Source organism: Pteropus vampyrus, unplaced genomic scaffold, assembly GCF_000151845.1.
Source record: "Pteropus vampyrus isolate Shadow unplaced genomic scaffold, Pvam_2.0 Scaffold8, whole genome shotgun sequence".
Lineage (NCBI taxonomy): Eukaryota > Metazoa > Chordata > Mammalia > Chiroptera > Pteropodidae > Pteropus > Pteropus vampyrus.
In genome coordinates, this window is record NW_011888789.1 from 12,075,765 (window position 1) to 12,098,140 (window position 22,376).

A 22,376-nucleotide genomic window follows, 5' to 3' on the forward strand; every position below is an offset into this window, starting at 1 on the left:
TACAGAGTGTGGACAGGCAAAAAGATGTCAGTCTTGAGCCCCCAGCACAGACTCTCCTTAAACTAAACCCAATAGGGAAATAAGTCATTTAGCAGGGTGGGAACCAGATGTTGCTGCTTCCAGGGCACCGCGAAGGACGCCCGCCTTCTCCAGAGTTTGAAAACCCATTGGTTGGTGGTGTCGTCACTCAGAGTGACATCACCGGTGAGAAAGAGGTGGAGCCATAGAGACGGCCTCTGGCCCTTCTATCTTGGGGAACTGAGGAAGTGGGGAAATCGGGAAGGGACTGGATGACTAAGGCAGCCGTTCCGTGGAGCAGGCCAGAGGAGGTAGGGGTGGGCGGGTCACATCCTCAGACTGTACCTTGGTGGACCGTGCCTGCCTGTTTTCGTGCGGAGCCCACTTCCTCGGCATCCGGCTCCTCCCAACAGCGCCCACTTTCCCCCGCAGCTCTTGTTGCCCACCGCGCTTTCCTCAGCCCTTGACCTCGTCTCCCTGCCCGCCCATCAACTTTGGAGCTCAGCTTCCATTCCCCCTCCTTCCGTGCTTCGCTTCCTCCTTTCTCTTCCGTACCCCGTACCCTGCTTCTCGTCTACCTTGCATAAACCTGGAGCGTCGGCAAGGTTTGTCCCAGTGCTTGCAGCAACCCCGTGCCAAAATACAAAGAACCTCCCCCACCGACCCCACCACAGTAAACACAGTCTAACACACAACGCACATAAAAGCCACCGACGGAGGGAGCCGAGAGCTCGTTTTGTCCCGGTATATCTTCAAGTGCTGGAAGCAAAGGTATCAGGGGGAGCCTAGGACCCCGCAGTGTGGGCGTGGGCGGTGCGTAAGCGCAGGTGGGTCTCGCCGCCCGGCCTGGCCCTGACCGCCGCCCTCCTGGAGTGCGGGTGGCAGGAGAGCCCACTGACAGAGGGATGGGGTATGATCTCCCTCCAGCATAGGACCACCGGCCCTTAGTCTAGGTTCATATATTCCAAACTATTATTTGAACTCTTGGTCAAAATGTCAGCTCTGTGGTTGAGGTTCAGGCCAGGAGAGTTCCTGGTACTCCTTTCCCACCTGCAGGAAAGCATAGTTGACATTATGAGATACTAAGGCTCATTGCTACCCTTGGCTGAGAAGCAGCACCACATGATGGAAAGAGGTTTTGGCAAAGCTTATTTGAAGATAATAACGCTCAGTTTGGGTTCTTTGGAGAAGCACTAGCACAAAACCCATTCACCTCCGCTTGGCTATTAGTAGGTACCATGTATATTTTCACTGCTACATAATGAGATTAGTGAGTACTTTCAGTCTTTAAAGTTTGGGACAGCTGCGCTAAGTATGGAAAAAAGCTAATTGAAAACAAATCCAAGATATTTACTTTCTACCTATATTTTTAGGCTGTAAATAGGTATATCTTGCTCGGCTTCTTGAATACTTAGCAATCATTCAAGTAGATTACTAGGAACTAATGACCAGAAATCAAAATGTCTTTGAAGACCATATCGCCATCTTGAGCATCATCATATTAAAGATCATTTCTATTTGTTGGGATCCCAAAGTAACATTCTCAAATCCAGGGCTAAGAAAACATTATTCATGATTGTTGGAAATGAACTTCAGATTTTACACCTTGAATTGAATATGCAAATATTTTTTTCCTTCGATAGTTAAAAACACTTAAATACTGATTATGTTTACAATTGATGTTTTTGAAATACTGAATTGTTTACTTACTCCTTCTGCCTAGGTCCTATGTTGGCTAGTTGAGACAAATATAAATATGGCCTTCTACAGTTGTAATACAGTCGTAGCTATTGCCCGAACACGGTAAGCCTTAGAATTCCCCCCAATATTTATATTAACTTTCTGCTTCTAGATGGAAAAGACATATATAAAAAGGATAGACTTAGTACACAATTAAAGTTTTGTTAGCTTTAACTTTGTTCGTTTTTAGGAAGCTGAGATTTTAATGTATTTAAACTTAGCCCAAATCATCTGTATGCTTTAGAACTCAGACTGAGTAATTTTGTAGATGTGTAGTACAGGTAAAATAATAGACACAATGATTTTTGAGTGACGCCTCTGTAATTGATAAATGATACATAAGGTATAAAAAAGATTAAAGTGGCTGGCAAACAAGTCAGTCCTAGGGCCTGTATCTGCCCTAGCAATGTCTGTTATCACTTTTTATTCCGAAGAACATTCACTGAGAACTTGCTACGTGCCAGATACATTGTATATTTTCCCTTTGGCCATTCAAAAAGTGTTTTATCTTGACATGCTTCAAAAACAAAGAATGGAAAAAGCCATTTCTTTGCCAAAAGAAGTCTTTTTGCCAGGAATTTCTTTTGCCTAGATGATCTTATTTTTTATTTTCAAACAATTTGATGTGCTAGTTTAACTGAAGATTGTGAACTGTTGCAAAACTAGAATGTAGAGATACCTGGCTGGTGTGCCCAATTCTAGTTCTTACTCCTAACGTTCTTTGGGAATCTTAGGTGAAGGTTCATTTTGGCTGTAAGTGCCTCGCATCTGAGGAAGTCCATGAGCACTATATAGAGGAGGCAGTACTACATGATTGGCTAGCCCCTACAGGGACCGTGAAGTGTTTCATTCAAACATTATTCCTATTGTCAGTAGAACAGCTGAAGATACACATCTTCCACCTATTTTAGGACAGTAGATAGAGACAGAACTTTCAAACATAACCCCTGGCAGGAAAATGTTAGCTATTAGATTTTTAAATGAATAGTTGCAGAGTTTATAACTTCTAATATAGCAATTATTCTTAGGAATTAACTTATTAATGTTTCTCATAGAGTATATCATTCAACCATAAAACATACTGTTTTTCAACTAGAGTAAAAAGTTATATTTCACTCACTAATGAATATCATCTGCTTTTAAAATATAGGCTTTAGAACTATTGTTTTATTTTAACCAGATACAGTATCATTTCTTTAACTTTTAAGTTTATGATAGTTTGTGTTCAACTCAGAGGATGTTGCTCTTTATTCCAGATTCCCTAGCCATTTTGTCCATCCTACCTGCTCTTCTTATTCCCCATCACTTGCATTTCTTCACTTGCCAGATTCTCATTTAAATAAAACATATGCGAAGAACTATGGAAGGAAGAAGTACTCCTATGCTAGTCAGTCAGGCAATAAAGTACTTTACTTACAAACTGGAATAGTACAAAAGCTACACACATCAACTTGCTGGCTACAAGAGGTCCCTGGTAAACCTCAGCTGGAGCAAACCCCCCAAAAGCCACAGGCGACAAGCCCTCAGCCCACAAAAGAAACTGGCACGAAGACTAAGGAAGAAAAGCAATCTTATAGACAAAAAATTGTGGATGAACTTAAACATTATTACCATGGATTCTCTTTGCTTTGGATTGACACCAAAGTTGCTGCCAGAATGGTTTGGAAGCTGTTGCATGGACAGGTGCTGACCAGACGAGAGAGACGAAGGGTACGCAAGAATCATATTTGAGAAAGAAATGTGAAGTTAAAATGAACTATTTAGGAACCAAGTTTTAAACTCAACTTAAAATTCATTTAAAAATTCCGAAGTAGGAATAGTAACTGATGTAAGAACCAGGATTTCTTACTGAGTTTCCTACTTGTCTTCACAACTGACTTGCTGTACAACTTTAGGCAAAGTTCTTAAAATTTGTATATATTTGCCTATAGAATGGTTATATGTGTGTTTTCCAATCTCTCCAAGGAGTTGAGAGTTTGATCGGTGCATCTGAAGTACAAACTGTTGTTAATATACTAAGCATATGCATTTTAAAAACCAGTTTTAACTGATACTATGTTGTTAAAATATGGATCCCTAAGTTAGATGAAAGCTAAGAGATACCAATAATATGTTTTGATTGTCACAGACTTCCTTGAGGTTATCTCATAAATATTTAGAGCTATGGTAAAAAGAGGAAAATCCCACCTTTCCATTTTATAAACAGCTGCAGAAAATGTCTTGTGTTTTTAACACTTTAAGAACCTAAGCAAGCTTTTCAGTTTTAGGGTTTTTTTGTTGTTATTTGGGGCAAGTCCTAAAATAATGAATATTGCATATGCATTTAATTCTTTAGCTTTTGAGAACTTGTGCTGATTTCTTCCGCCTGGTTCCATTTATGGTGTTCATAATTGTACCCTTCATGGAATTCTTATTACCAGTGTTTCTGAAACTCTTCCCAGAGATGTTGCCATCAACTTTTGAAAGTGAATCTAAAAAGGTATGTAGGATTTTTAAACTTTTTTTTCCTGAGAATTTTTATAAGAGTTTATTTGAGCCCAAACTGATGATATATGGAGGAAGATCTTGAATGTTCCCAGATATTTTAAACTTTTCAAAAAAGTTAATAGACTTTATTTTTTAGATTTACAGAAAAATTGACTGGGAAGTACAAAGAATCCCCAGATACTCCTTCCCCCATTTTCCCTATTACGAACATCTTGCGTTAGTGTGGTACATTTGCTATAATTGAAGAACTAATATCTATATATTATTATTAATTAAAGCTCACACTTTACACTAGAGTTCACTTTTTGTGTTGTACTCAACCTGTGGCAACCACTAATCTTTTTACTGTCTCTATAGTTTTGCCTTTTCCAAAATGTCATATAGTTGGAATCATACAATATGTAGTCTTTTCAGATTGGCTTCTTTATTTAGCAATATGCATTTAAGTTTCTTCCATGCCTTTTCATTGCTTATTTTTCTATCACTGCGTAATATATCATTATATGGACGTGCTACTGTTTATCCCATTCACCTTTTGAAAGACATCTTGGTTGCTTCCAGTTCTTGACAATTATGAATAAAGCTGCTAAAAATACCCATGTGCAGGTTTTTGTGTGGACATAACTTTTCAAGTCATTTGGGTAAATACCTAGGAGAGCAATTGCTGGATTATATAGTAAGAGTGTGTTTAGTTTTGTAAGAAACCAATAAACTGTCTTCCAAAGTAGCTGTACCATTTGCATTTCCATCAGCAACGAATGAGAGTTTCTGTTGCCTCACATCTTCATGAGCATTTGGTGTTGTCAGTGCTTTGAATATTAGCCATTCTAACAGGAGTGCAGTGCTATCTCATTGTTATTTTAATTTGCAATTCTCTAGTTATATATGATGTTGACTATCATTTCATACGCTTATTTGCCATCTATAGATCTTCTTTTGGGAGGTGTTTGTTCAAATCTTTTGCCTACTTTTTAATGGGGTTGTTAATTTTCTTATTGTTGAGATTCAAGAGTTCTTTGTATATTTTTGGACACAAATCCTTTATCAGATATGTGTTTTGAAAATATTTTCTCCCATACTGTGGCTTGTCTTTTCCTTCTCTGAGCTGTCTTTCACAGAGCAAATACTTTTAATTTTAATGAAGTACAGCTTATCGAATTTTTCTTTCTTAGGTTGTGCTTCTGGTGTTATATCTAAAAACTCATTGCCAAACCCAAGGTCACCTAGTTTTTTCCCTAGATTTTCTTGTAGTATTTTATAGTTTTGAGTTTTATATTTAAGTCTATGATCCATTTTGAGTTAATTTTTCAAAAAGGTGTAATATTAGTGTCAAGAGTCATTTTTTTTTTTGCACGTGGATATCCCGTTTAACTGGCTCCATTTGTTGAAAAAAACTGTCCCTTCTCCATTGAACTTTAACTTGTTTTTAATTGTTGAAAAATGAAACAAACGTAAATCAACTGTTACTGCAGTGACTAGTCGAACAGCAGGCATGGTTTATTCAGCAAAAGGACCCATTAGTCCTCGAGAAGAGGGTGTCCTCATTGATGGTCACTGCAAAGGTGAAGGGCTAGAAAACCAAGGCAACTCCTTCATTCTCTTTATTCTGTGCCACTCTACTAGACAGTGCTATGAAGATATAAACACAATATTATGAGAGGACAAAAAGGGCAACTTTTAAATCAGATTGGGAAATGTTTCACAGAAGAGTTAACTGTGGAACTGAGACTTAAAGAGTGGTAGAATTTTGACAGTGTTTGAAAGGCATTCTAGATAGAAAGAAAAGGACTTAAAATGGCTTCACAGGGTAAAAGAGTATGATATAACCAGAGACCACTAATTGGTTCTTTATGGTTGGAATACAAGGGGATCAATGGCAGAAGATAAGACAAAAGTGATGTGTTGGGTCAGGCTGGAAAGCATCTACCACCCTAAGGGTTTTGGACTTTACCTTTGACAGTGGTAAATAATAGAAAGTAAATTTCAGCAGAGGGTGGGTAACATAATCAGATCTGTGTTTTAGAAAAATAATTTTGTCGGCAGGAAGGATTGAAGAGAGTAGAGCCAAAGGAGGGAAATCAGCTGGAATAGCAATAGCATGAGAAAGCTTCAATTATGAATGTGGCATTGGAAATTAAAACTTAAAAATCTGTTTGAGATACATTTAAGGTGCAGAATCAAATTGCAATATTTAACTGCCTGGCAGTGGTTGAATTTACTTATATTAAAAGTAATCAGCATGTAGAGTTAATACCACGGGATTCCAAGGAAAGCGTTAATGAGTACAGAAAGATGGGAGAATAGAGGAGGCGATTCATCTAAATATTCCTCTTTCTTCAACACTACTCATAGTGATGTGTACATATATACACATCATGGCCACGGTCCCCAGAAAATACTTTCTTCTTTGCTTTGTTCCATGAAAAGAAAGACAGCAAACAAATGAGATTGCTAGCTTTCTAATTACATAAGATCACAGCATTATGCATTTCTCTTTCATAGTACTTCTCCATTATACCATAACATTAATTTGTGGAATTATAGCATAATTGTTAGACACTAATGTTTGTTTCTCATATTAGACTAGAGGTTTCATGAGGGCAGGAATTCATATCTGTTTTTGCTTATTTTACCTCTAGCACCTAGCACATGGTAGATGCTCAAAAAATGGATGGATGGATGGATGGATGGATGGATGGATGGATGAATAGATGGATATGGATATGGATATGGATGAAGGAAATGAAATGGATGACTAAATGAGTTCTACTTATAGGATTCCCATTGTGTGACTTTTTTGGCTGAGCCTTTTAAGACAATGATTGCTGTGATTGGGTCATCATTAGAATCTCTTGGGCAACTTAATACGTATATATAGAACATATATATTTCTCTTTTTCTCTACCCCTTCTAAGTCCTGACTATGGTTATTTCGAAAATGCTACCACACTGCATTTCTGATGATGAACAAGGATTTAGAAATTATGATCAACATAGTGTCTTAAGAGTATACACTTAATTCTCTTCTGTGTAGTACTTTGTTCATATTTGTTATAGCCCTTAACTTATTGTATTGTAATAAATTGTGTCCGTTTTACATTACTTAAACGGTAAGCTATTTTTAGCATAGAGTTAATTTTCTAGTTTTCTTTCTTTGTGGCCCAAATAAAATCCAGAATCACTCAGAAAGAGGGTTGGCTCAACTAGTAACCTAGATGGTTTGCATCAGGTTAAGAAATAGTATCTCATTCTAAATAATGACAAAGCCTCCCTTTGAGGAGACATTTTGGATCTATTAAATATTTATGATCATTGTATCTGTGAGAAATAAAAGGTAAGATTAAGGAGGCAAGTCACAAATAGAGGCTACTTTTTATTTGCTCTTGTTCTCACAAAACCCATTCAATTAGGTATGAAAATAATATGAATATAAAAATAGGAATGAGCAATAACAAGGTGATAATTATTTTTTTCTCATCTTTATCTACTAGGTTGTAATCACGAAGGACTGATTAACTTTTCCCTCTTTTATTAAGGAGGAAAAACAGAAAAAGAAAATGGCCGCAAAGTTGGAAGTAGCAAAATTTCTTCAAGAAACAATTACAGAAATGACAAGGAGGAACAGGACCAAACTGGGAGAGGACTCTACACGGTTCTCATCCTATATCAAACAGGTGTTAGTCTCTTATATAATACCAAACAGCTTCTGATTTGGGAGTTATATGAATAATGCATGTCACCATGGATCTTCCAAATTGTGCACAATCTCTGAATTTGCAAAAGTTATGTACATATACTATATTGCAAACATTGATAGTAGTTTGCAGAAATGTCTATCTTAAAGCAACCAATGCGCTGAAGACATTGATAATTTCTTGGAAAGAACAGTAGAATTAGAGTCAAACTTCAGAACTACTCCTGATTTTTCAGTTGATTTAGGCTGACTTCAAACAGATTTCTTTACTCCTCTTTGTACCACAGGGGCCATTTCTAAATGTAAGATAGAATCCATAAATGCTTTGACATGTCTTTTTAATAGAATGCTGAGAAGGCTAATTTAAGTAGGAAACACATTTTAATTAGCCTTTTTGTCGCACTGCATAGGTCCAAACAGGCCACAAGCCCAGCACAAAGGAGATAGTTGGCTTTTCCAAACTATTTGAGGATCAGCTCACCCTGGGGCACTTAGATCGACCTCAGCTGGTTGCACTTTGCAAACTGCTAGAATTGCAATCCTTTGGAACCAACAATTTGCTCCGCTTTCGGCTCCTGATGAGACTGAAGTCTATAAAAGCAGATGATGAAGTAAGAGCTTAACTATAGCTATAGAGGATTAGTAAAGACATTGGGAGATATCTCTTAGGGTGGCTTTGTGTTGAAGTGCAGTATCTTCTGTTAGGTTTGCCCATGGACCATTTCTGGCAAAATGAGAGGTTTAAACAACCATTACTATGACAACCTGAGCTTTGATTACTCATTTCAGGAGTTGTTTATCATACTCTGACCCATTTTCTTTAGAAGGCCATCAAGGGCAGTTAGTAATTTAGATGTCTTGGCTGGGACTAATCTAAAGCAGATAGAACCTACAGGGAAGGAACAGCAGCTCAGTAGGTTCCTGAGTCTTCTCTTGCTAAAGACAGCCCTCTACCCACACACCTCTGCCCCCTCCCGCAGAGCTCATGCCAAAGTAAATATTCTGCTTGGTGAGTTGGCCTGGTAAGAAGGGGTGGCAAAGCGTAATGCAGGGAGGGGAAGCAGAGCCTGGACATCTTATGGAGGAAAGGCACCATTTGGGCAATAACTACTATATACTCCTTTAAAAAATGGAAAGAATCTTTCTTGAATCGGAATCAGCTGCTTTCAAGCATTTTGCCTGAGGGAGCAGGATTCTCAGAACTGAGAAGCATGTTCCCACCGGCCCCGTTCAGATTTCGATTGTTGCTTTCAGAACTTTGGAATAAACAGTTCTGGTCCCAGAAGTATCATAGTCTGGGACCACACCAAACAGAAACTGTGTTACTTATTGAAGGATTTTTGTGGACCAGAAGGTTAGGGCTATTCCTAGGGTGGTGATAGGGAAATAGTAGGGGAAGAACGCTGCTGGGACATGCAACAGATAGTAAGCTTTTCAAGTGAAATATTTTTTTAAATGAATCCTAATGCTGCCATGAAAGGGAAGAGTAGAGATGTCACAAGCAGCTGAAATGAAAACCAAGAGGGGAAATAATTACTTTGGTGATGATGTTGGGGAGAAGTTATATAAACATCTCTGATATCACTAATACCTGTTGGCAGGATTCCCTTCGTCTCAACTGCAACACCTTCCTAAGTCATTTGGTTCTTTTAGGCTCCTGGCCTTTGCAAAAGTCAGTGCAGGAGACAAAGAGTGAAAGCATCAGATCTTTTGTTTCCCTGATTTTTCGCGATTTAGGAATTAGGTAAAATTGGAACAAAAAGATCCACCACTATCATTCCTTAACATTTCTTTCAGATAATTGCCCAAGAAGGGGTGAATGCTTTGAGTGTGTCAGAACTACAAGCAGCTTGTAGGGCCCGAGGGATGAGATCACTGGGTCTCACTGAGGAACAACTGAGACAACAACTCAGAGAGGCAAGTAGCAGCTTTCTTGGGCCCTTTTTACTTGAACGCTCCTACAACTTGCAGATTTTATTTTGTGATTTCTATTTGTCAAGTGAACCATCTTACTTATTTTGCCTTATTTAATTGAGCAGTGGGATGCTAAAGCAGCTAGAATTATTTTGACTGAGACATGGTACTGTATTAGTTTTCTATTGGTACATGAAAAGGATCACAAACTTATTGGCTTAAAACAATACCCATTTGTTATCTCAGAGGTCAGAAGTGCAGGCTGTGTTCCTTTCTGGGGGCTGTGGGGGAAGACTCTTCTTCCAAGCTCATTCAGTTTGTTGGCTGAATTTGGTTCCTTGCAGCTGCAGGACTCAGGTCCTTGTTTCCTCCCTGGCTGTCGGCCCTGGGCTATACTCGGTCCTGGAGGCCACCTGCATCTGCAAAGCCGGCAATGGGAAACTTCTCACGTGGAAACCTATCCTCCGCCCCCCACCACCCATGCTTTAAATCTCAGACTGCTCTTGTTTTTGATCTCTAGCTCCAGATTTAAAGGCCTCATCTGATTAGGTGAGACCCACCCAGATAATCTTCCTATCTTAAGGTCAGCTGATTTAGGACCTTAATTATATCTGCAAATCCTGTCTTAGCAGCACCTAAGTTAGTAGTCTGATTGAATAACTAGGAGTTCTGGGTACACCAGAGACTAGAACTCTCAGAAACACCTTAGAATTTTGCCTACTCCAGGTATTGTAAGGACTTGGGCAAAATCTCTAATACAAAGTCTATTATCTGTGTGAATCCATTGGAGGTCTAATCTTGCCAAGTGTCTCACCTGGACTTGCTTTCTCAATTAGTGTCTCAAACCCATGTAAAGTGTTAGCTTTGGTAACAAATGTTTAATATTTTCTCTCAAACGGCATATTTTAACCAAGAGCATTAATGTTTTAAAACAGAAGAGTAACTCCTAATAAAAGTCTCATTTCTATAACTGTAAAAAGTGCTATAAAGTATACACAAATTATTTGGGGATAGGAGCCATTATTGTGATTTTGAAACCACGTCAGGTAGCTATTTCCTCTCACATGCTGGACCTGCTCTAGTTGGAAGATGACCATATTATAGAGAGGTACTAAAATAATTTATGTCTTGAACACAAAGTATTAAGTGGATTCATACTGTTAAATTGCTTTTTTGAGAGGGAGTACCATTTTACAATCACCACTACAAAGGAGTTGAGGATACTAATCCAACCATTTGATATATGCAGCTCTATGTACTATTCAAAAAATCCTATGTTAGGATGTGGGCAGACGTTTCATAGAAAGGAAAATCTAAAAATGATAAACATGAAACATCTTAACTTCATAAGAAGATAAATTAAAACTATGAGATACCACATTCACCTATTATCTTGGCAAAGATCAGAGTTTGATAACACACCTTATCGGTGAGGGTGCGGAGAGAGGGGCACTCATGAATTTCTGATAAAAACCTCCATAGAGGTTTGGCAATAGCTTTTTTAAAATACATTTACCTAGGAATTTTACTTCTAGGAATCTATCATATGTTCCTGCATATGTACAAAATGACATATCCATTGCGGCCTTTTTTTATAACAGCGAAAGATTAGAAACAGCCTAAAATCCATTAATAGGAGTATAATCAAATTAATCATGGCATTTCTATAAAATGGAATCCTTCACAGATGTTTAAAAAAGGAGGAAGCTCTATCTCTACTGATAAGAATCAATCTCGAAGATGAAATATTTCAGTGAAAAAAAGGAAGGATAAAAGAGTGTGTATGTGTTACTTGTTGTGTAAAGATAAAAAAAAGTATAAATATGTGTATTTGTACATGCATAGGATATCTCTGGAAAGTTATATAAAGAACTGGTACCAGTCGTTGCTTCTAGGGAAGGAAATAGAGTAGTTAGAGAAGAGGGGTAGAAGGCAGGCTTATTTTCATTGATTACATTTTATCTTTAATCTTGTGTGTATATTATTGATCTAAAAAAATATGTTTTTTAAAGCTTGGCCAATCTGGTACTTGAAAACTTACATCTCATTCTCATTTTAATGTTTATTTCTTTGGTTATGAATGAGGCTGATTTATTCTTTAACGTTATTTACTTTGTGTCTAAGAGAAGATACTTAGCTTCTTTGATCCACAATTGGTTTGAAAGTTTAAAATTGAACATTCTTTCTCTGAATCTGAGAGTGATCCTACTGAAGTGAGCCAAGTTGCAGGGTACAACCACTGGTGCAGAAGCCAGTTCTTGTCATCATTCTGCCATTACTTATCAGCATGCACCCGGGGAAGCTGTAAAACCAGGGAAGTAGTAGATGATCATGGTTCACATCCAGTTCTAACATTCTGTGATTCTGTCATGTTTTATTTCCCTCCTATTCTCCAGTGGCAGGACCTCCACCTGAAGGAGAATGTCCCTCCTTCTCTTTTGCTCCTGTCACGAACCTTCTACATGATAGATGTGAAGCCAAAGCCAATTGAGATCCCACTAAGTGGGGAGGTGAGTAACTGGGCACTTGGAGAACCTGGATTTCCATAACAAGGGCCTCTCCTCAGAGGTCTTATTTCCTATTGTAATTGGAGTAGGCATTAACTTTGGTGTATCTTTTGGAATTTGGTCCAACTGGCCTTAAAAATCTTTTTAAAGTTCTTAAAAAAAAAGAAAATTAAAATCACTGAAACTACCTCTAGCTATAGGACTGTTACTGCCTTTAATTCCAGCTTGATTTAGGAGTTTTACTAATAGGAGTTCAGTTTATTCTTTCTTCTTTACAGTCTAGTCTTCATTAGCATACGTTGTTTGGCCCACCACTTTTTCTCCTTTGAGACTCAATGTTTCTATTCTATCATGTCTCTTTCATTTGCCCAGATTCCTATTCATTATTAAGCAATGAATGGCCAATCTAGAATGTAAACTTTTTATCTTCCTTTAACTCATTTTCTTAATCATTTTTTTCTTGCCTTTAACTCAGCAGTTTTTCTCATGGTATTTTACTGAAGAACCCAGTATTGGCCCAATTCCTAGAACATCTTGTTCTGGGTTCATCAGAACAGGCCTCTCACTTTTCTACTGTGTGGCTTCATGTCTAACTCAGAAACTGCATGGGTGAGGTAGGAAAGACTATTATAGAAGATGCTGCACATGTGGTTTAGTAGATTAGACTAAGTGCTCTGGAGCGAGGACCAACCATTTTAAATCTCTGTTATGCTGTTGACTGCTTGGACAAGCCAAGGGAAAGCATATGAAGTCCAGCATGAAAAATGCACTTCAGGAGACACCACCTTGCTTCCACTTTTCATAGTTCCAGAGACTAATTTGAATTTCAGTTTTGTCCAGGAAGCATTCTAGGGAGACCAGGAGCAATTTTGGAGCACAGATTATGTTCTGAAAGGCAGGCTTCTGGGTTCTTATTCTATCTTTGGTCTTTAAGACAGGCCAAAGTTATTTGTCATTCTTGACTGCTGTCAGGAGCAAGGAAATCTTGGAATAGCACAATACTTCAAAGCTAAATCTGGGTTCTCAGGATTATTGTAAATAGGCATAAACTCTTTATCCAGATGTTGATGTCTGGTATTCTTGAGAAAGACCTAGGAATTAAGGACAAAATAACAACCTCCTAGGCATTTTATTGGTTGTTGTTTTTTTTTTCAATCCACATTTTTAAACTTCCATTCTCCATATATACAAAATAAGAACAAGTAGCATGCTAGGTTCTGTAAAAATTTAGAGATGTCAAATTGAATATTCTATAATTTTGGATATATGTAGCTCTTTTCTCTCCAAAGTACACAAAGAAATTATTTCCAAAGAGCAGCGCTATATATTTATTTTTCAAATCTAATTAATATAATTCTTAAAGACAGTTTAGCTATTCTAAATTACCACCCCTCCCTCCATTTTCCTCATGTTTCAAGAGCTTCTATTAAGCAGCACCTACCATTTTAATAAACCAGGCGACTTTATCATTTATTATTAGACACCAAAAATGATAGATGTCAATTTTGACCAAGTATATCAGTTTTATTAGAAACTGATTTATAACTGAGAAATGGCAAGTTTGGGGGTTTTTTCAAGATGGAGAATAGGACCAGAATTGGCAATCAATCTATTAGCTTGTTGATGACTGAAGATCTAGAATCTAATTAGAGTGCAACTTTTGTATGTAGGGTACTCAAAACTCAAAGATAATACTAAGTTGCTGTTTCAGGGATGTACTTCATCTGTTACTCATAAAGGTTATACTTGGAAGAAGTTAGGGATTTAGTGGAAAGCAAATTGTGCTAGAAAGCATTGACGACTGTAGAAGCGATTCAGAGTTTCGGGAAGAGCAGAAAGCTTATACTTATATATTTCTCTCCCTAGGCTCCAAAGACAGATATTCCTGTGGAATCATCACCTACTTCCCCTGAATCTAAAGAGAACATGGTGGATTTAGCACCTCCACTGAAGGATACTAAGGTTAGATCATACTTTTCATATGATTAATTAGATTAAAAAATGAAAACAAGGTAATTTCTCTATTTTAAACACCCTTAATGAAACTGAACTTCAGTGGTGTTTTTAATGAGGAATATTTATTGTACTGTTTAATTTGTTTTTAAGAAAGTTCAACATTTGGCTATATGTAATTAGGTTCTAGATTTTGTCTCTTGAATTCTGTGCCAGAATATGAAGTATTTGTTGCTGGTTCCTGGTAGTATGACTGTAGATCTAATGCACATTGTTTTAAATCAGTAATCCAACTCAGTTCTGATGTTTAAGGATGAAAAATTTATGCAACTACCACCAATTACATCATCACCCATAACACCGTCAATACCTATTTCATTACCTAAGGGATCCATCACTTCTGCTAAAGAAGCTGTAAGTATTATCTAAAAAAAGAAAATCCCTTTCTCTCTAGTTGTTTTTAAGGGCAGTGAGAATATAGAATTAAAACTATTGTAAAACACTGTACAGTTCTTCCTGTTGTAGGAAGTTGTAGGCTGAACTTTAGTCATTTTATAACCACTACATTTTTAAAACTCAGTTATCCAAAAGTGAAAAAAAAAAAAAAAAAAACCAACCAATGCAATTGTGAATCAGACCTAAACATGTTAAGTCTAGAAGCTAATTACAATATAGGCAGATTCTTATTTTCTTTTGTGCCAGATGGAAATAGTTCCCATATGTTGTGTATTTCACACAGGATTCATATGTCAGGAAATACTAGCAGGAAAGCAATTTAAATCTTAAGAGAAATGTGTGTAAATAAGAAATTACTTATCTATCCACTTTTTCCATTTGGGTAAAGGAATTTGGGGCAAGAGCAGAAAGCATGACACAAGTAAACAGAAAGGGGGTCATGGGAGAGAGTTAAACTGTGGAATGAGTGGCTCTACTGGTTCCTAAGGACCAAAGAAGAACACCAGTGAACACACAGATGGGCTAAACATCTAGAGGCCTGGTTTTAATGTCTTTATTTTTATTAACCAAGGTAAATTATAAACTCAGATTTGACTTTGGGTCTGTCATTATTTTGATCAAGAAAGTCAAAGAGAGATTCCTAAAGAACTTACACCAGTGCCTAAAGTCCTTATGTTTTGTACCTAGACACTCCAGGCCAAGTCACAAAAGACAACCCAGAACAGCAAGGCTAGTTCCAAAGGAGCATAAGGACTATTGGAGGATGAAGCTCTCTCTCCGACTTCCTGCCCTCAGCAGTGGCATCCATAAAGGACCTCCCAGCTAAGACTATCTTGTTTGGTTTGAGAAGAGGATCAACCACTTAGTCCTTGGAGCAGTCCTTTGAGGCCTTGTAACCATTCCAAATGATGTCAGGTCAGCAGTGAGACCAAGTTCAGACCATTTAGAAAAATATAATTAGAAAGAATTTCCTCTGTACCATTATGTCATCCCACTAAACTTTGTGTAAAGCCCTCCCCATATTGTTTTTATCAGCTTCATATATGTGCCCCCATCCTTTAAGAGAGGAGATTATTTGCATAATGGAATTAGCTTAGAGCCTTAGATACCTCTGCTTCCTGTGGCTTGGTAACCTGAGTAAGACCATGGAAACTCCAAAAACCATTCTAAGAGCCCCTGACCAACTTTTTCAGTAGGACTAGTACCCTGCAAACAAAGTACCTTATGAGATGGAGTGGATATCCTCCCTAGTAAGGTCTTTCTGAATATAAAGAAAAAGCTTCTTGGAGAATAAAATAGGGAGTTAAACAGACTGGCAATCAAAAAGGTTTGGCTGCTGCTTGGCTGTTCTGAGACATCCCCCTGTGGGCTTGCAGGAATCTGGGAGGCTGCCATGATTCTAGCACATATGGCTTTCATTAGCCACCATTTTGCTAGGAAACATAATTAAGGGTTTAAGACTTAACCATTTGTTTGTGCTGGGCGTGTTTTTCTGGTCTGTTTGTCTTTCACAAACAAGACTATTTGTTAGTCACAGAGGTTGTTAAAGTCTGATATAATCCCTGTGCTACCCAGTAACAAATATTATGTTCAGATACTTATGTTTGGTGTTTTCAGTATTGTCAATACTGAAAAAAACAAAAACAAAAACCCAACATAATAGATTGCCATGCAGCTGACCAACAGCTCTCTTCCCTTGGGGAGCGCTTAGCAGGGAAAAGGTATTTTGGCCTGTGGGTGATGAAATTAGATTTTTTTTTTACTTCCTGTGAAATTGAAAGCAGTTAGATGGGAATTAATTAAACCAAGTAAAAGTCAAATCTCCCTGTCTGGGATCACCTAAATAAGGACTGTCATCAGCATTTCATGGTAGGGATATATGCTTTTACAAGCTTCCTAAACCTCCTCTCCACCGGAGGACAAGCCACACCATGCCCTACTAATGAACTCCAGTTCCTTGAGAATGATGAATCCCTACTATGCAACATTCCACAGATCTTGCCATTGGCCTAGCAAGGTGATTCACAATAAATTTCTCCACTTTTAAAATGATGGGTGTTTATTTTAATTAGTTCACATTTCAAGTGTTGAGTGTGGGAAATGGATTAACTACTTGTTCAATCCTGTTTAAGCTGAATGATTCATATGTACTGTTGGGCTGCAATTCTTTCTGGCTTTCTCTATGAGCAGAATGGGAATGATTAGGTCAAGGGACCCCCAGTTGCTTTTGGCCCCAGTTGGCCTTCACCTGTTTTTGCTTCATAAACAGGCATCTAAGACACTTAATACACACATCTCTTCCCATTCTCACGACAGTTCAGTCAAGGTTGTTTCCTTGTTCTCATCACTTAAGAGTGGTTGGCTGCTGGCTTCCACGATTGTTAGATCTAGCCCCATGCTGACACTGCGCTAGTGGTATTTTGCTAAATGATCAACAACCAACTCTGGTGGGGGCCCTGATTCATAGCATTAGCAGATTCCAGTGATGTAAATACTGGTTGATTTCAAGCTACTAACAGCAGGCCACTGAACATGAGTTGGGAAGTGATGTACACAATTGGCTCAAGAACCAGCCCCAGCACACCACTGATCTAGCTCCTACTAGAGTAACAAGAGACAATTAAACCTCTAGTTGTCATGTGCATTAAACGTTATCACTTCTATGCACCAGCATAAACATCTTGAAGGCAGTGCAGTATAAATAGTTCTAGATACTGTTAAGTAGAAACCTAGAGAGAACTTGCCCAAGACTGAGTCTTCCTGAACGTTTGTGTTCTTGCTGACCTTCCCTGGCTCTCAACCGAAGAAATGGAAAGCTATGTCAGGTTGCTGCAAAGCTTTCTTCTTTCCCTGCTCTCTACTTGTGCCTGCAGATGCATATGCCTTGGCAGTACTAGCGGCTAATAATCTCATTGAGTATAATTTTAGGCATTTTCTAAAACTCAGTCTCAGTGATGATGTCAGACTTGGCCTGTAGCTTAGACATTGAGAATTCTGCTATAATGGAGAAGTTTTGGTGGCACTTGACATTCATGGACTTTGTATTTGTTCTGTGTCTAATACTGTATTTGTCATTACAAAATTATGAGTCATATTGGTGATATCAAATACATGCTCTGTAATACTAAAAACTATGCTAAAGATCTGCCAGTCAACACCAGTACATAGCTACTAATGAACTTCAAAGCCGATTGGCACATTACCTAACGTTGACTGAGATGTTGGCCTGCTGGCTCCTCCCAGTGGCCGCTGGTACACACAGCGACTTCACTGTCATTGAGATAGATTTCTTGCTTCATCCGAGGTTCAATCTTACTTACCTGAGATCAATACATTACATTAGCGGTACCAAGGGACTGATGATCCCCAGCCTATGGCAATTAGAAAAGGCAGAAAGGCAATATTGATTTATGCTGTGGTGATCCCAGGCCCTAATCTTTTAACCCTCAGGAAACCAGACAGACTGTGCCTTGACAGCATGTTGTTGTCATTAGATAAACTGGATTCTTTTCCTCAGGAGACTCAATCTGGTCATCTAAGTAAACTGGTCATTTCATTTTCTCATAGGTCAATTTCACTATCTTTTATTAGACAGAGGGCTCAGTCTCTGGGGAAATTCGTGGGTGATTTGAGTAGTAACATCAAGGACATCACTGTTATAATAGTGCCTTATAATTCTCCAGCATCTCTCCTGAAAGCATATAAAACCCTTTATAGAGCCTCCTTCCATTCCCACAACAATGCTTCAAGGGCCAAGGCAGAAATTATCATCACTATTTTCCAAGGAAAGACACCACTATAAGGTCTCACAGCAAATGGTTTTAAGAGCTAAAATTCATTTCCTGGCTCTGTTCATCAAATTGTGCCTTCATTAAGCATAAACACAAACTGTAATATGTTGACAGTTGTATATCAGAGACACAAGGATAAGAGAACTAATTTACAATAGTGGCCAACACTTCAGCTGCCAAAAAATAGCTAGCTCAGAAAGTAAATTTAAAAGCAGCAATCCCATTTTCCCTACAGAAATTAAAGTGTATTGAACTTTCTTTTGTATTCAGTAGTAATCCAGCAAAAAAGCAAGCTTCCGATATAGAGGTTGAGTAGTAGTAGGTTGAGCACTAAATTCTGAGGAGCCAGGATGCACTTGGTGAATGCAGTGATAACCAGCAGGTGGCAGAGGAAGTAAATTTCCAAGCAGCCAAAAAACAAACATTCAGAGAATTTTTTCCCTTCCCTAAGGGATGGGGTGGAGTTTGTACAGGAAGAACTAAAGGAAGCCAAGATCTGTGATTGTCCCAACACATGTAATCTGGTCACATGGATACAGGAAGACTGGTGTGGGGAAGGACCATGAAAAGAGCAGGCTGGGAAACATGAAGCAAGGGACACGAATGTAAAACTAGTCTTAAGTGACAAGTTTTCCCTCACATCGCAGCACAGGCAAAACCACGACCACACGGAGCGGGTAGACATATCTGGTTTCGAGTTTCTGCAGGCCCTTGCTGAATAATCCTTAGCTTTCCTCCATCTCTTGGCTCTTCTGAGGTAGGTCCCCAGCTCCCTCTCTGACCCCCTGACCTAAGCGACCCCACCAGTTTCCCCTGAGGAAACAATCAATGGTTGAGGGTTGCAGGGCCTTGGCTCTCAGCCCAGTGCCCTCCCCCCACCCCTACCCCGTGCACTGACAGGAGGTTCCTGTCCATTACACAGACGACTTCTTTTCCTCCCTTTCCAAAAGCATCGGAGAGGTAGGAGGTTTGTCTCAATGTCTCTGTGCAGGACCTAAAAGGAAGAGGTTAGGATGAAACTGCTGGGAATGCGCAGTGCCCTCTGGGCAGACACAGGCCCGGAGCCCATTAGTCTTGCTCCTTTTCAGTGGACATTCTCTTCTTTGTCACACAGCCCATATAAAAATGAAGCAGCAGCAATTTTTATTTGAGGGACCTAAACTGAAAATAGGTTTAGAACATAATTTAAAAAAATAAAACAGCAAAAGTAGCAAAAAATATATGACCTTTTTAAAAACATTTTCCTTTTTTGTTTTTAATATATAGCAACTGATGCCTCCCAGCCACCAGGAGCATCTTACCCAATGGGTAAATCTCTGGTAACGACCCTTTTAAAAAGACATGTAAATATATACTCAGATTTATACACTTTGTGTTTTCTTCATAGCTATGTACAAAGCCCCCAGTTTGGGGCTGGGCCCCAGGGCCACGACACTGCTCCCAGCCTTTGCCTCCCCATCCTCTGGTACCAGGTATTTGGTCAGCAAAGCAAATTAGTATTGGAATTAATAAGCCACTGGCACCATCTATCTGGAGCAGAGGTTGCCTTCAACTGAGGCCTGAAACACTGATGTCCCCTCACTACTATTGTAGCCCTGAAGACAAGGTGCCTGCCACCGGAACACAGGGGCTTATGGGTTATGGTGAAGCAGACAAAACCAACACAGGAAAGCTCAGTCAGCTCTCGCTGGTATGCCTGCTCACCTCCCACTCCCTAACCCTCCAGGTAATGCCAGGTGGCAGGGAGGGGTCTTGGTCCAACATTTGGAGTAGCCATCAGCAAGTGCCTGCCTCTCTGCTCCTCTCTCCCACAAGCAGGCTGAGAGGAGGAAGAGAGGTGAGCTCAGTGGGGCGAAGGCCTCAGGTAGGCAGCTGGCTCCTGCCAGCAGGAAAGGGACAAAGGGGAGGGCAGTGAGTCCAGCGGGGAGTGGTGGGTGAGGGTTACAGCTGATGATGGAGTTCAGGGAGGGGCAGTGCTGGGGTGCTAGTCAGCGTCGTTTGAGTCCACCATTGGCAAGCTGGGCTGGGTGTCGGGGCAGACAGGGCTCCTCAGGCAACGGCTCATGAGAGAAGACAGAATCCTCCCCTGAGGAGCAGGTAGAGCTTCGGGTGTCGGGAAAGCTGGGAGAGTATTGGTCCAGGGGCATTGACAGGTCCAGATACTCCTGTGATAGAAGAGACAAAACGACAATGGATCCAGCACTCTCACCCCTGTGGTGGTATTAATTCACAGAGATGCACTTAACTGACGATGACTGAAAATCTAGGATGAGACAGCCTCACCTGGTTGGAGGTCAAGGCCACAATGCGGTCCAGGTCTTCTACCAGCTGCTTGAAGGTAGGTCTTTGAGAGGGTACTGCGTGCCAACAATCCCGCATCATCATGTATCTGCAACAGGATTGTAAGGTCAGGTGAAGAAAGATGTAAGTGAGATTAAAAATCTCATCGTGGCGGTACTGTGGGAGAAATGACCAGGAAGGGCTGCTTTATCTAGCTAAACACTTCTTTCTTCTCTTCCCACCATGCTCATTCTACCCAAGGGCCTAGCTCAGGACCTCCGGCATCTTCTCATGCTTACAGTTCATTGGTGCAGTTACTGGGCTTGTCCATACGATGACCCTCCTTCAGCAGCTTGAAAAGCTCCTCCACAGGCACGCCAGGATATGGGGAACCACCCAGAGTGAAGATTTCCCACAGAAGCACCCCAAAAGACCACCTGTGGATGAGCACAGAGCCCCTGGGTGTTATGAGCACAGAGGTAGGCCAACCTAGAATTCTTTCCATCTCTCTTTCAGCAGTATATCAGATTCTCACCCTGAACCTACCCTCCCCAACGCAAATCTTTAATTCCGAGGAGCATAGCAGGAGACAGTGCAGAGAACAGATCAGCCTTTTGTCCCCCAGGAACAAAGTGAATGGATACAGACAATGTTTTGTTTTTTTCTCTTTGAGATGGAAGGAGACCCTTTTTGATCCAGAGGGGAAGACAGTACCCTAATATACTGGACATTTTCTGTCCCAAATATCCCTGGCAATTGCCCATTTCAAACTCACACATCACTCTGGTGGGTGTAGATCCGGTCAAACAATGCCTCAGGTGCCATCCACTTCACAGGCAGTCGGCCCTGCAAGCAGTACGGGGAGATTGGGGGTGGCCGCAGGCAGGGCAACAAGGGCGTAAGGAGGGTACATGCAGGGCTGGACTTGGGAAGGAGTGTGCATATTCAGCGCATCCCACCACATGGTTTCTCAGGCAAAGCAACCTGCACTGGGTCACAGCAGAGAAATCTAAGTGGGAGAAAACCTGCCTGGCAGCGTCCTGGGCAGAAGACATGCACCTAGTGGCCTTGTCAGCACTTACATTGGTTGTCTTTTTGTAGTAGTCAATGTGGTGAATGTCTCGAGCTAGGCCAAAGTCTGCGATCTTCATCACATTGTCCTCCGTCACCAGGACATTCCTGGCAGCCAGGTCTCGGTGTATGCACTATGGAGAGAGGAGGGGAGGCCGGGGGAGGGAGAGATGAGAGGAGAGTGGGATGCAGGTGAGGGGGGTGCATGAAGATATGCATTAGTGTCCAGCTGCCTGAGTCACTCTGTACTCCAGCACTCACTTTACAGCTGGTAGGCAAGCCCACTTGCCTCCCAGGCCTTCTCCGGCCATACTACTCACCACATGAACATTCTAGTTCCCTGCTAGAATGTCCCTCTCCTCAACTTCAAACCCAGCCATTCAGACACCTCCAGCTCTAGGACTTTCAATCATGTTAGCAAACCCTCTGTATCTGCCTCCTTTCCTGGTCTTTCCAACTTTTAGC

General features: G+C 40.1%; 2 protein-coding genes across 20 annotated transcripts in view; one reads left to right on the forward strand and one right to left on the reverse strand.

The window, feature by feature from the left end:
• Positions 1 to 221: 221 nt before the first annotated feature.
• Positions 222 to 16,821, forward strand: LETM2 (leucine zipper and EF-hand containing transmembrane protein 2). Of its 6 annotated transcripts, none has more exons than XM_023538618.1 (11): positions 222 to 329; positions 1,742 to 1,821; positions 3,015 to 3,468; positions 4,094 to 4,237; positions 7,782 to 7,919; positions 8,350 to 8,550; positions 9,737 to 9,856; positions 12,250 to 12,363; positions 14,227 to 14,322; positions 14,626 to 14,727; positions 15,457 to 16,821. In XM_023538618.1, the coding sequence occupies exons 1-11, from the start codon at positions 291 to 293 to the stop codon at positions 15,517 to 15,519; spliced, it is 1,551 nt and encodes a 516-aa protein (XP_023394386.1). In that variant the 5' UTR covers positions 222 to 290; the 3' UTR covers positions 15,520 to 16,821. The 6 variants fall into 6 exon arrangements, with proteins under 6 accessions (XP_023394386.1, XP_023394395.1, XP_023394405.1 ...); XM_023538643.1 differs by having other exon boundaries at positions 277 to 329; positions 3,086 to 3,468; XM_023538622.1 differs by lacking the exon at positions 222 to 329 and adding an exon at positions 339 to 789.
• A 2,859-nt stretch (positions 16,822 to 19,680) lies between these two features.
• The window catches only part of FGFR1 (fibroblast growth factor receptor 1), a 45,698-nt gene continuing 43,002 nt past the window's right edge, over positions 19,681 to 22,376 (reverse strand). For all 14 annotated transcript variants that reach the window (XM_011372498.1, XM_011372481.1, XM_011372490.1 and 11 more), the window contains 5 exons: positions 21,923 to 22,045; positions 21,616 to 21,686; positions 21,140 to 21,277; positions 20,844 to 20,949; positions 19,681 to 20,725 (listed from right to left, as the gene is read on the reverse strand). In XM_011372498.1, the coding sequence (XP_011370800.1) occupies positions 20,549 to 20,725; positions 20,844 to 20,949; positions 21,140 to 21,277; positions 21,616 to 21,686; positions 21,923 to 22,045 (615 nt within the window). In that variant the 3' untranslated portion in view covers positions 19,681 to 20,548. The remainder of the gene's footprint in view (positions 20,726 to 20,843; positions 20,950 to 21,139; positions 21,278 to 21,615; positions 21,687 to 21,922; positions 22,046 to 22,376) is intronic.

Excerpts from the sequence above, each read along its gene's own strand:
- LETM2 (XM_023538618.1), top strand. The coding sequence starts at position 291 with ATGACTAAGGCAGCCGTTCCGTGGAGCAGGCCAGAGGAG. Across the intron at positions 7,920-8,349 it reads TCTCATCCTATATCAAACAG|GTCCAAACAGGCCACAAGCC; the intron begins GTGTTAGTCTCT and ends CGCACTGCATAG. Across the intron at positions 12,364-14,226 it reads AGATCCCACTAAGTGGGGAG|GCTCCAAAGACAGATATTCC; the intron begins GTGAGTAACTGG and ends TTCTCTCCCTAG.